Here is a 13,987-nt window from a genome sequence, read left to right as displayed (position 1 = left end):
CATGTAGAGAAAGAAACCTGACCGGACTGAGAGCTAAGAGGAGGCATCGTAGTGTGGGAAGCAGTTAAGTTTTATCGTGAGGTCGACTACTCGTGGTCCTGATTTAAACTTCTTTGTGACCTGCAAAAAGGAGCTGGACGTTGGAGAGAGGGGTTTCCAGCAGATGGCCCTGCTGTTTTCTGTGTTTTCTTCCTAGTGACTTCGCCACCGCCATTGCCCACGTGTGTGTTTGGATTGCCACCGCCATTGCCATTATCTTCGTGAGAATATCATCCCCCAATCCCTTTCTGCCCCTACTAATTACACCCTGGATTCGTGAGTACTGATTTACACATTGCACGTGCTTTTATTTTGAGCTCAAGCTGAGTGAAGCGGCCAGTACAGTTTTTAGGCCCCACCGCACACAAGCTTCAACTAACAGGCCTGCAACGGGTTAACCTAATTTAAAGTGTGTTGTTAATTTGATTGTGTGTGGTACATTGAGTTTGCATTGTTGTAAATTGGAGAATCCCGTGCATCTGATTTTATTTATTTTATTTGTTTATTTGTTTTCTTTTCCTAAAATACATTCGACTAGTATTTCATTTTGTGAATAAATATGTGATTGAATACTTTTACATTTAAAATACAGTTGTGGTGGTCATTTATTAAAATTATCCAACAGTAACATATGAATCAAAGTTGTAGTTTCCTACAACGAGCCCAGGCCCAGTCTTATTGTATTAACCACTCTAGATTTATTATTTAACTACATGGGACAAGGGTTACACAGACCTTCAGAAGATTTTCTGCCACACATTCTTCAGGCGAGTCGTACTTTTATATTACATATAAAATTATATTATAGAGCTCCGGGAGTCCCAAACAGCAGCAATTACCTTCGCCTCCATTTGGCGCTTCAATCTGGACTTCAGAGAGTGAATGCTGATGCTCACGCAAATAGAATCACCCGAAAATTTTCATCGATTTGCGTCTTTGCATTTACTTTGTATGTATTCGCGCCGCAGCGTTCCCTCTGATCAGCCACAGGTATGCCGGAGCAAGCAACCAGAGGTAGCTGTTTACATTTACTTTTTGCTGTTATGTCTATGGTATTCCGACGGGTTTTACTGGTAATAATGAGCATAATTATGTTTATATTAAATGTGTGGGAATGGAGATCTGGCAGTCTTGTTTGCTCTCAATTAACTGAACAGTTGTAGACTTGCCATATTTAGGGGGATGCATATCGCTGGCAAAATCAAGGTTGAATAGAGAGAAGATTTTTTCTGAATAACAGAGATAATATTTCTGTACCACACCGTTGCTATAAAAAAAAGACCGTTGCTACGGATGCTATTTGCAACCGCCGACTCTAACACGAATATTTAGGATTAGCGGAAGCCAAACAATCCCCGGAATGAATAGGACACCAGTATTAGACTTTATTTATTTTTTTATCAAACTAAAATATTTTAAGCCTGAGTTATTCCTTAAAGGAGACATATTATGGCGTTTTCACAACAAGTAAACGTAGTATTTGAGTTCAAGAAAACATGGTTTTGAAGCTGTTTAGCCTACTGGAAAGCTAAACAGCTTTCCAGCTGTAGGTAAAAAAGCTTTAAGGTAAAAAAAAAAAAAGCCTACCGCTATTCCTCTCTGTTTCAGTCCCTTCAGTCTCCAATCTGTCTTCGTCCTGTAAAACGGAGATGTAGGCTACTTTTCTAAATCGCAAGTGTGACTTGTACTTTTCCAAATCGCGGAGGTAGGAGGCGTGTCCTATTAAATCGTGGAAGTGATCTGTATGTAGCAGTGGTGCGCGGGTTCATAAATGACCGCAACTCGGACCTCAAATAGTAGGCCTAGGCCTTATATAAAAATAATGCACCCGACCCGCGGGTGAAACTGACATCCCTGAGTCATATGCATTTAAGAAATGCATATGCATCTGCAACGGTAAAAAAAATACAACAGATTAATAATTCTAATAATTTTATTGAATACATTTCGGTGGCGCCTCTTATTCGGCCATTCTCAAAGCCTGAAACAGACAACACAAACTTGTTTACATTTTGTAATGCTGCACTAAAAAGCTTATTCGATGAAAACAAAGAAAACGGAACTTGAGGTCTTGCTCTTCCACACTCATGGCCTGATAGAATACAAAGGCAGAGTTACAGGTATTGTCATGTTTATTGTGAATTGTACTTTGTACAATAGTTTCAGATTCAAGGGTTTACAAGGGAGTTTACAAGGGTGGACATGGGACTAATTTACGAAGAATGAAAGGCTAGTGATAGAAATTAACCTTGATATCGGGCACGGATATCAATGTGGCTGTTGTGTGCCATCTCCTAATGTTGGTTGGTTTTTTTTTGTTGAGAACCATGTTGCACAAAGTGCAAGTTGTTTTTTTGATCTGCGGACTGGGGCCTTGTGGACCGTTTAGAGAGTGGCTGTGTGGGCGGCTGGAGGAAGACTGCGGACTCGGGGCCTTGTGGACCATTTGGAGAGTGGCTGTGTGGGCGGCTGGAGGAGGACTGTGGTTGTCTGGGCACTTTTTTAGGTGATTTATGAAAAGATTTGTCCGAATGATTATATTAAATCAAAAACAGTGATGATGTGAGATTTTCTTGGAACACGTCTCCAGGTGACACGTCATTCGCCATTCCTACTTTGTGTTGTGAGCATGACTGCTCCAAAAAAGTGCACATGATAAAAAACACGTAACTAATATTATTTAAATCACAATTACCACAGTCACAGGTTTTGTTTATACCATAAAATGCACTGAGAATTACCATTGTGCTTCACAGCCGTCCGTTCATGAGTCTGCACATGAGCGACCATGGAAGCGTAACTGCCCTGCTTACAGCACGCATGGCACCCATAAACATTTTCGTCGACTGTAACAGGTTGCAATAACCCTCCATCAGGACAAATTGTGGCACGGAACTGGAATGACAGAAATGTGTTAGTGGTGCAAATGATGCAGGCCATATGGACAGGTGATGATGCATTTTTGGCCATATTATTGGAAAATAGGTGCAAACTGTTAATTACATATGTTCTGAAGTTCATAGGCTAGTTTAAAATATCAAGCATGCAGTTAGGCAAGTCTTGGACAATCTAGGGGGAGTTGTGGACTGGAAACGCATATTTAAATCTTCAACATTTTAAGCATGCAGGAGGGCAAGTCATGCACAAGCCTGGGGGATGTTGGGCAGGGAAGGGTGGAGGACGGGATGAAGGGGTGACACCCTGACTAGAATGATCCTCTGACAAGCCGATGGGCAAAGGAGAGGTTGCTAACAGTTCCTTTCTTTTGGGGGGGATGTTGTATTATTCTTCTTTTAATCTGTTTAATGTATATATGTGCATATTGTCATTAATCTGCACCTAGAGTCACGCGTTGCATTCCTCGCCAACCTTTCAAATATATGGATGAGCTCTAGTGACTACAAAGGCCAGAGCATATGATTCCTACTTATTTTACCTGATAATGAGCTAAACAAATTGTCGAACTAGCAACTCAAGAATTTCAAGACAGAAAGTAGTATTTGGGTGTACTTGGACATAAAGTAGTACATACATCTATGGTAGTTTATTGCAAATTGTAACTTTTATAAAAGTTTATAAATGTTTATTACATGCTTTTGAAACCAACGCTACTTATTCCATAATTAAAGTAGACCGTATGATATTAATGTTTGTTTTGATGAGTGGCTTTCGCTAAATTATGACGAAGCTAAAGTCTTGATGAGAAAGTTCACAATAATTAGAGAACTCTCTCATTGGGACTTGAGCGTCAGCTGTAATTTTTTCAAGTGTTGCAGGCAAATAATAAACTGGCTTTTCGGGATTTTGAGCAATCTATTAGGTCATGAAAAATACTTTCCTCTAAACAGCATAACTACATGATGCCCTCGTTAGCTCATTAGGCCTACATGTGTGTTTTGGGTGACCCAATGCGATTTAAAGAGCCATTAAACCCAAAACCCATTTTCTTTGTTTTAAAAATTGTAATTTGTCCTCGCAAATGACATTTCATCACTTGGGATAAGATCCTAGGATTTTGCCATTCTCCCAAAACACGATATGAACATTCCACTCTGCTGCGCAATCTGAGAGCATTCTTTTCGTATCGTCAGACTCTGGCCCCCAGAAATAAAATTGGCTAACCAATCAATGGCATTGTACCAAAAGGCAGAACTACGATTGGCCCAAGCTAGATGTCAATCATTTCCGTTCAAATTAGTTTTGAGAGCAAGTAGAGAGCCAGTCGAGCGAGCCCAGTTACATTCTGACCTAGCGCCGAGAGTTAGAGAGGCTAGCCCATGTCATCATTTCTTGTGCTCAGTTCCATATTCTAGGATCACCATCATTTTCTCTGACCTCTCAGCTCTCTCTCTGCGCTCAATATGCTGTGCTCTGGACATTTTCCCGCCCGCTCACAATTAATTTGATCTGTGCTCGACATCCCCACCACAGCGTGTGGGAGACTCGCTCATGCATGCTGGACATTCTACTCTAAATTGACTCCATACCAGGTAGGCCTATAGGCTTTTACGTTTTTTTACTTTTGGAGACTTTACATCCTGAATTATTGCCAACATGTCCTCATCCAATCGTAAATTGCATCTGTTACTGAAATGTTTGCCTTATTGTGTATGCCTGAGCACATTTTGTGACAAGATACTACTCCTATGAGTCATACTTTGGGCCTGTTGAAAATCAGTGTTGTCGTGTGAACAGTTTCAAATATTATGTCCAGTTCTGTCAAGTAAAAAATATATAAAATGATCGCTTGAGCTGCTCCCCCCGCGACCCGACCCCGCATAAGTGGAAGAAGATGAGATGATAAAATGATCGTTTGAGGATAGCTGTTAAGAGTTACTTTTAAAATAGCAACATGATACAAAATTATGGTCTGAAACTTGAGCTGGAATGTCTGATCTGAGAAAATTTTCAAGGAATGAGCCTGAGGTAAGGCCTCAACAATACAGTGTTTACTTGTTTATATTCCCATTGGTCAAGTAAAGAACAGAATGCAAAACTTAAGAGTCAGGATTTAGTTGGTGGACGTCTTAGACCGGGATTAGACCATATTGAAACCAGAACATCAAGTTTTAGGTGCCTTGATTATGCCTTGATTTAACAGAATAATTGATATTCGGCCAACAGGCAGTAGGCCTATGTGACCTTAATGAGTAATCATTGTAGTACTCCCAGAAAGGAACACATTTTTTGTTGATGGTTGAAGGTAATTGCTCATCTTATCTTTCAGGTTACACAGCTGGCTCGCAAGGAGGACCAAACCATCAAATTCAGCATTTTTTTTAAACTGCCTCAAAAATACCCATTCTTCCATTCAGCAGATTCTCCCTGACATTAATATCTGGCCCTCATAGTGTGACATTTAGATGTCCTGCCTGCCTTCCTTTTTGGGCACCAGTCTTGCAGATCATTGCTTATTGCATGAAAACTAATCTTGCCAACTTAGTCCTATAAAGGCTAGGCTTTGGAATGACACCCCTGATCAATGTAAACTCACGGCAACTCTTCCGAGGAATAATTTCCGTTGCCATAGTGATTGCTTTTTGGAGGGTATATTTTATAGAGAAACCAGATCAATGGTTGCTGCCTTTACCATTAATTAACTACCAAAACAGTCACGCAAAAGAACAGCTAGAGGCCCCTAGGGCTTCACGGGAAGGTGAGGACGGCCTGAACTGTACGGCCGTCGTGCTGGGAGACCCAGGTAGCCTGAAGAAGGCCAAGTGGCTGGCCCATAACAGGGACTACAGAAGGAAAGTCAAGCTCACGGATGAATACTACATAAATGCCACTCAGGACTGCAGGTGAGACTGTGTACTCTGTTTTTTCCCAACATTATTTTTATGGACGTTTTTGTCATTTGTCGATCGCATGGCTCTTGTGAGTTGTTTAATTTTTTTGTGGATTGTTTTCCAACCTATGTCCACAATCATTTTTTCACTTGTGCTTGCAATCAAGATCCGCAAATACATTTATTTTCAATTAAATTCAAATTTCTACAATTACATCCACACAGATTGCGACATGTGACCTCGTCTATATGCATTCGTGGATCTCGTCGAGTTTTGTCCAGTGTGAACCACAGCTGATCCGTAAAATAAAAAGGTCTGAAAATCTGGATGCGTACATAGCATGGACCTGTAGATGGCGACAAGCATGTAAAAGAAAGTGAGTTAAAACTCACAGAAGACTATTCACATTACGTGTAGGCCTACAACAAACCACAAATATTGTTTACTTGTCCCTTTGTAACTGTGTGTTCACGCCAAACGCGACGGGGCGACAGGATCCCATACAAAGTGAACGTATAGACGCGTTTCGGGCAAATTTTTCACAAGAGAAAACGGGCGGCAAGTTTTGATTTGTCGCGCAACACTTTTGCCGTGCACAGGCGGCAAAAGTGCAGAGGCGTTCACGAGAATTTGTTGCGCGAAAAATTTGCTCGAGTTCAAATATTTGAACTTTGACGCGAATTTCGCGTGATGACAGCCAATCAGAGTTCAACAGCGTGGCTACTGAGTCACACGTGTAACCTAACAGCCAATCAGCATTCAACCGTCAAACTCAGTGCAGTGCAGTCCGGGTTGAACTGCAGCATGGAGGAGAAAGTGAATGTTGCCGTTTGTGACTCCCGGGGCTCTATATATAATATAATAGTATATAATATAATATTTGTACGCATAATATCACGGCCAAAAGCTCTGTGCGCCTCCGGATGGCTGTAGTGCGGGGAGCTCTCATAGGGATTGGGCTTCTCGGGGTTTGTTTACCGGCGTTGCCATGTTTCCGGTCTTGTGTGTTCCAACGGTTTATTAGGTAGGCCTATCTAATAAATCTCTGTCTATTCAATACTTCATTCACTGCCTCTTCCGTGGTCATTACAATATTATGAATATACTGCGTCGGGTCCTCCGACGTCTCTCCCTCTTCCACAAAAGGTAAAGACATGCAATGGTGGTTATCTTGTTGTCGCGCGACAAATTCGACAAAACTTGCACGCGACGGATTATGATGTGTGGCGCGACAAAACTTTGGCGACAACGCGAACCGGCGAAAAATTTCACGTTTGGTGTGAACACACAGTAAGAGGATATCCATATGAATATGCCCCGATGCACACATATATTTAGTTTGCTTGTGTTTTTTAAATTGCCATCCACACCCATGACATCTGATGTCGTCGAGTTTTGTCCAGTGTGTACTAGGGCTGTCAAAACGAACTTCGCTATTCGAATATAATTCGAATTTTCAAAAAAGGAGAACATTCGAGTGCGGCAACTAACGTTCGAACTTTTTTTTTATTTATTTATTTTTTTTTTATCAAATTTTATTGACAAGTCAAGAATTACATTTAACTTTTGCCTAGCAAGGACGCAAATCAAAGTCAACGTCGTGCGTCGTGACGTTCGTTCGGCATTGTATGCTTACAAGATGGTGGGAAGCAGCGCGCGAGCAGACAGAGATGGAAAGCATAACTTCTAAAAACTTAAAAAGCACCGTGTGGAAAATTGTTCGATTTCCATCGAGAAACGGGAAGATTACATCCAGAGAAACCGTCATTTGCAAATTATGCTGTAAGTCGTTAAAGTACCACTCGACTACGAGCAACATTAGCGCACACCTCCATTCAGTTCATTACTCGGAGTACGCAGAACAGTTAGCGGCTGAGGAAGAGCCACGGTCAAAACAGCCAAGAATAACATCGTAAAATAGCAGTGTGTGTGTATTTGAATGATTGAACATCAGCTTCTTCATTAAACATCATTGCTTGAATATTTCTGGCGTTATATCTTACCTATTTATATAAGTTTTGTATTGATTTGGTGAAACTTGTTGCAAATGTTACATAACAGATTTGGTTGACGCGCCCTCTAGTGGACGCGGGACGTAGGCCTAATAATAAGATGGTATCGGTGTATATATAATGATATAATAAAAAAAAAAAAATTAAAATATTAGAATATTATTCGAATATTCAACATAAGAAGCATTAGAAATTCGAATATGATTTGAGGGGAGGATTGACAGCCCTAGTGTGTACCGCAGCCGAGCTGGCCGCGAAATCTGAGTAAGGTCTCGCTGCAGCCTAGCCTGGCAAGCCAGACCCATATCAGAAAGATATTGGGTCTGGTCTCGTACGGTGGCAGTGTGGGCGGGATAAACGGTTGTCTTTCAAGTTCCCTCTGCACGCAATAGGATAGCGCTACAACCAATCAGAGCAACGAAGAAGGTGACGTAGTCAGAGCGACGGAAATTTCCATGGGGAAGTGTTGCGAATGGTGGATTGAGAGAATGGAGACCAACGACAAAACATTTACCGTATCCGGTCGGCAAAACTCAGATTACATCTTTCTTTTCCAGGAAAGACAGGAAAGCCGAGTCGAAAGACAGCTGTTCGCCAGCAGCAGCAGCCATTATTGTTTACCTTTAACACGGAACTGTCGCAGCTCTGTCATCATTCGGCTCAATTCCGCCCCTGCAAATTGAATTTGCTGCCACTAGGGGCGTCTAGATTTTAAGGCTAGCTGCAGCCTGTAGGGACATTGGCATCCAACGTCCAAGAGCTTTCACGTGATTCCACTTGCCACCCCCATTGACGTCAAGATGAATCGAGTATTACAGTTTGCCCGGCGCAATGTTTGGCGTCCATGTTATTAGCTTGGGGCATTGTGTTTCGCTTCCAAATCTGCATTTTTGAACCACCTATTGCTAAAAAAAATAGCACCAAACTTCTGCATTAGCATGACTAGGGTCCCTACACATAAAACGAAGCACCGACAACTGTTTGCAAACAACATCTCAGGAAGTGGTGGTGCTCCACTTTGTTGGAGAATCTCCATACTGAAGGGTATAGTTCTTCTGAAGCAGATGTGCTGTGAATTCCAATAATAACACAACCGTAACAATGACCTACAAAAACTGTTTGTGTGCAGTCATGGCAGACGGTTTGCTCATTTCACGAAGGAGGGCAGATAGATGGCAAGAGGAACTCTACCCTATCTTCCGTATCCCGAGGAAGCGCAAACAGTCCGAAATGGAGGAGACATAATATTTGTCTTTTCTTTAGGACTATTTATTTATTTATTTTTTATGGGTTTGTTTGAAGAGAAGAGCAGAAAAATAAAATTGATAATAATGGATACCAATTCCAGAAACATATTATTTGAATCGAAATGAAATCATATATTGATGGTTATTAAGCATGCAACAAACACTAAGAAAATAAAATGCAGACTTCACATTTAAGAAAGACTTCTGGGGGAAGTTAATTACAAAATCAACATAAGTTAAGCCTCTTCTTTTTCACATGTGAATTGGGATTCAACTGGCCTAAAATATTTTCGTTGGCCAAGTCCGACCTAAATGATTCTCACTGTTGGCGACAACCTGATTGAAATCAATACGACAAGAACGCATGGATCAAAAGAGCGCTTTTCGTAGACCAACTTCGGAAAACTGAAGTTCCACCGTAGAGACGCTAGAGGTCAAGAATACTCCCCGTCGCGCAATGAAGTCGGTTAGAAAAAGTGGAGTCGAATTCATGTTCTAAAGGAAGCACATTAAGTTTTCAACAAAAATTAAGTAAAGGAGGCATAAAGGTTAGGAGAATTTACTATTAGTACAGCCCCCCTGAATTGGGACACAGCTAAGGAGTCTCACCCCATCTTGTCGTCACGTGACAGCACTTGGACGTTGGATGTCCATGTCCTACAAGCCGGAGCGAGACATTATAGGAGTATCTGGCCGCGTACATAGCATCCACCTATAGAGGGCGATAAGTGCAAAAGTAGACAGCCATGTATCCCTTGCTATTTCAAAGGCACTGTCGTAGTTCAGTTTTACAAATACACAATCAAACAAGCGTTATGTCGGATAGAATATAAATGGTTCCTGGAACAAATGATATGTATCTAAAAGGATTCCTATGTGCTTCTAAACGATTTTCAGCACACAAGCTGGATGAGGGGGAACAATTTGGAAATACATGAATTGCTGTAATATGGCTGAATATTCAACTTCTATGCAGTTGAAAATATTACCCTTATGAGAAGACATTTGGCTTTATTATGATGAAACAGCCAAAAGTGAAAGTGTAAACATTAGGAGAAAGGTAGGAATTCCAAAAAGTCCAAAAGTCCCAAAAAAATATATTTTGAGGGAATCCCCAGTGAGGAAAGCAAATTGCTTGGAAGGTTCTGGAGTGATGGTCGTAATGTGTTCTGAAAGTAAGAGTGAATATAATTTTAGAAAACACAAGTTACAACTTTTTTATTCATGGATCTTGACTGTAAATTGTACTTGAAAAAAGTATTGTGGACTGCAAGGTGATCGTCTTCTGTGGGTTACGCATAATCATTTGGCCTAGGCATGATCCACAAATATGTAAAAGTGACTAATTTGCATTTGTAGATCAGTAAATATCCGTGTGGATATCATTTTACGAGGCACAACTACCAAATATTTGTGGATTGTGCCACACAAAACGTGAAATGGGTTACACATAATACAGTCCAATAAAAACGTTAGTCTCCACCATAGACATCGGTACGGCATGGTTTAATAAAAAATATGAAGGCAACAAAAAAACATTATTTGAAATCTCTCAAAGCCCAACTCATAAACTATCTCGTATTACTTCCTATGTTCCCCATTTCACTAATATAAATTAATAATTGTAAAGCCTTCCCAACTTCCAATTTGTTTCTTTAAGGACACTGTAGGCCTACTCAAATGCCGAATCGATAAAACCCCCGATAATCTATGGAGCTTCAATAGCAGATCTATTAAAATGGATGTTTCTGATTTGATAGTCCTCAGTATTCTTGTTGTATCCAAAAGTACCACGACAACTGCGTTGCAAATCTGGGAACATCTTCTCTTCCTGAATTCATAAATTGTGTCATCTTATCGACCAAATATGTTTATCCAAACCTCGTCTTACAAGACAGCTGCACTGTTGGACTTGTTGATTTATCATTTTAATTGATAATTGATTGAGTGGCAATTAATTCAACAGAAACTTTAGGTTAACGAGGGGTTACACCACTCAGGCTGTCCATGAAGAAATGGACTTCCCCCTGGCATACTCTATCGTCACCCACCATAAGGTCTCTACTATTCTACCTGGATTCTATTTTTCCCTGTCTGGCTGAACACAACATAACATTCACAACATGCATAGAGAAAACCTTGATATGCATTAATCATTAAAGAATTTCTAGTCGCATTGACATCAAAACAATTCTGTTCATTACTCATATTGTCTGTCTGTGTTGGTGTATATAATATATGTTCAGTATTTATCTTTAGAAAAGTTTACCTCATAACTTCTCATCTCTTCTACTCTATTACTATAATGTACTTTCTTCCTTATAGGCCTAGTAAGATCGTTAGACACATGGTGTGTAACACTATTATAAACTGTTATGTTCATTCTGAGCCTAACCAAATCCATGTCCACGTCCCATGTGTCTCCAGGTCGAGAACTTTGAGCGGCTCTTGCGAGCCATCTACGCGCCCCAGAACGTGTACTGCGTCCATGTCGACACAAAAGCCCAAGCTACCGTAGCAGCCGCCATCGCCAACATCGCTTCCTGTTTCCCCAACGTCTTCATGGTCAGTCAACGCGTGAAAGTGCTCTACGCCGGCTGGACGCGGGTGCAGGCGGACCTCAACTGCATGTCGGATCTGCTGAACGTCAGCACGGAGTGGAAGTATTTCATCAACCTCTGTGGGCAGGACTTCCCCATGAAGACCAACCTGGAGATGGTGCGGGACCTGAAGGCTCTGGAAGGGGCAAACAGCATACACTTTAGCCCCATTCCCATGGAATTCAAATGGAGAGTGGAAACAACTTGGGCCCCGTTGAACGGAGATATACAGGTGAAGATATTATAATGAATGAATGTAAGTAACAATAATACGATTTATACGGTGTGTGTGTATATAGCACCATCCGTTTGCGACAACACAGCTCAATGGTCTGTAAAATACAGGGAATGTGTTGCGCGATGACTTCAAACTTAAATAGAGAAGGCTGGATATTTTTTTCCATTCTTGTTGCACATCATGAAACAGCCTCAATGGCCTATTTCTAGCTAACTCTCTTTTTCTTTCTCTACTACCTACCCCTCCTGTCAGTCAACGTGGAAGGCCAAGGGACCGGCGCCCTTCGAGCTTTCTGTGTTGAAGGGCAGCGCCTACATTATCGCCTCCCGGGGATACATCAACAGTGTGCTGACAGACAGCCGCATCCATGAGCTGATGGAGTGGTGCAAAGACACTTATAGCCCAGACGAGATCCTCTGGGCCACCACCCAACAGATGCCAGGAGTTCCGGGTTCCATGTGGGCCACTTCTCCCGTGAATCAAGCAGATTCGATTGCACGGCTGGTGCTGTGGATTGGCGACGCCGAGTGTCACGGCCACTTTCTGCGGCAGCTATGTGTGTTCGCTGTCGCAGACCTGCCTTGGATCCTGAGCCATCATCACCTGTTCGCCAACAAGTTTGACGTGGAAACGGATTCGGTCGCTGTCTTCTGTCTGGAGGAGTACCTGCAGGAGAAGAAGCTGGCGGAAATTGAGAGTGATGGGAAATGATCGCCTCCCATGTCTTATGAAGTGTCCTTTTGTTTTTCCGAAAGAGGTTAGCTAATAATAGTGCCTGTATTGGTCCATATGTTATTGCAAAAATACTAAGGGATGCACCGATTCCACTTTTTGTCAAACCAAGTACAAGTATTTATATTTGGGTACTTGCTGATACCAAGTACTGATATTATTACTCAATAATACCATTACAGTTTAAAGAACCACTGAACCCACTATTTAAGAGGGAATCCGAACACTGTGATTTGAAAAATGTGTTTTTGGCTGAGAATTCTAGGAGTTCCCACGACAACTTTATGTTACTGTTTTGGACCGTTGTTGTGTATGAGCATTATAATAAGCAAGGTTGTAAATGAAATGTGCAACACAACATAACGATATTTTATGTGTCCGGGAAGCATAACTCTCGGACGAGTGTAGTAAATGAATTACCGCTCAGACGACGCTTCACCATCTACCCACTGTAGCGTTATACTATGTGTCCGGGAAGCCTAACTCTTTGATGCGGGTATTCAATTAATCTTCTAATTTTATTAAAGGTTATAATTGACTAGGTCTTATACTTGTTATGGCCGTATGTTGTAGAGTCGACCATGCCCGTCCATTTGGAACAGAAAGTCCACTATCCTACTATGATCATATATTATAGTATTCTCAATTGAGTGTCCTTAAAAGTAATGCATTTTCTTAAGAACCTTTTTTCAGAACTTTTATTTTTGTAATTTTACAGAGCAGCCTCAAATGACATCAATGTCATTTAACCCAACCAGCTTCACCTGTGCTCCCCCTATATCAGTCCTCTCCTTCCAATCATTCCCTGCCAGATTGTCTCCAGAGTTTCTCAGAGTTTTCCCGCGACTTGATTACAGATTCTTCTCCGATCCTGCCAGTTGCCGATTCCTGCCTGTCTGACTATCTCGCCTGTCGCCCAGCCCCTGTTGGTCCGTCTGCTCTTCTGTCCCCGGCTCCCGATCCACCCGTCTGCCTCCCCGTTGCCGGTCCCTGCCTGTCTGACTATCCTGCCTGCTGCCAAGCCCCTGCTGGTCCGTCTGCTCTTCTGTCCCCGGCTCCCGATCCACCAGCCTCCCCCCCACGTTGCCGGTCCCTGCCTGTCTGACTATCCCACCTGCCGTCGAGTCCCTATTGGTTTGTCTCCTTACCCGTTCCCTATTCCTGGCCCGTCTATCTGCCCTCCCGATGCCGACCTCTGCCTGCCGACTACCCTCTGCCTGTCGATCTGATCCCTATATAAAGCCTTGTACCTATCCTGCGCTAGTCGTCTGTCTGTGCACTTGGGTTCTGCTAAATGCCCCCATTACAGTTAAGAGTCTATTCCTCATAC

General features: G+C 42.0%; 1 protein-coding gene across 4 annotated transcripts; it reads left to right on the top strand.

Annotated features, from left to right (window-relative positions):
* Positions 1–4,276: 4,276 nt before the first annotated feature.
* LOC130375677 (beta-1,3-galactosyl-O-glycosyl-glycoprotein beta-1,6-N-acetylglucosaminyltransferase-like) lies at positions 4,277–13,577 on the top strand. Of its 4 annotated transcripts, XM_056582710.1 has the most exons (6): positions 4,277–4,529; positions 5,267–5,840; positions 11,054–11,144; positions 11,515–11,919; positions 12,178–12,682; positions 13,515–13,577. In XM_056582710.1, exons 2-5 carry the CDS (start codon positions 5,506–5,508, stop codon positions 12,634–12,636), a joined length of 1,290 nt encoding a protein of 429 aa, XP_056438685.1. In that variant the 5' UTR covers positions 4,277–4,529; positions 5,267–5,505; the 3' UTR covers positions 12,637–12,682; positions 13,515–13,577. The 4 variants fall into 4 exon arrangements, with proteins under 4 accessions (XP_056438685.1, XP_056438683.1, XP_056438686.1 ...); XM_056582708.1 differs by lacking the exon at positions 13,515–13,577 and having other exon boundaries at positions 12,178–13,324; XM_056582711.1 differs by lacking the exons at positions 4,277–4,529; positions 13,515–13,577 and having other exon boundaries at positions 5,199–5,840; positions 12,178–13,324.
* The last annotated feature ends 410 nt before the right edge of the window (positions 13,578–13,987 follow it).

Source organism: Gadus chalcogrammus, chromosome 22 (assembly GCF_026213295.1).
Source record: "Gadus chalcogrammus isolate NIFS_2021 chromosome 22, NIFS_Gcha_1.0, whole genome shotgun sequence".
Classification (NCBI taxonomy): domain Eukaryota; kingdom Metazoa; phylum Chordata; class Actinopteri; order Gadiformes; family Gadidae; genus Gadus; species Gadus chalcogrammus.
The sequence above is the reverse complement of the archived record's forward strand: the minus strand, read 5'-3'. Positions and strand labels throughout refer to the sequence as shown.

What these genes read in the sequence shown, in the direction of transcription:
- LOC130375677 (XM_056582710.1), top strand. Translation starts at nt 5,506, where the DNA reads ATGACACCCCTGATCAATGTAAACTCACGGCAACTCTTCCGAGGAATA. An exon ending in AATGCCACTCAGGACTGCAG is followed by an intron (nt 5,841 to 11,053) that starts GTGAGACTGTGT and finishes TTAATTCAACAG; the next exon opens with AAACTTTAGGTTAACGAGGG. An exon ending in CTATCGTCACCCACCATAAG is followed by an intron (nt 11,145 to 11,514) that starts GTCTCTACTATT and finishes ATGTGTCTCCAG; the next exon opens with GTCGAGAACTTTGAGCGGCT.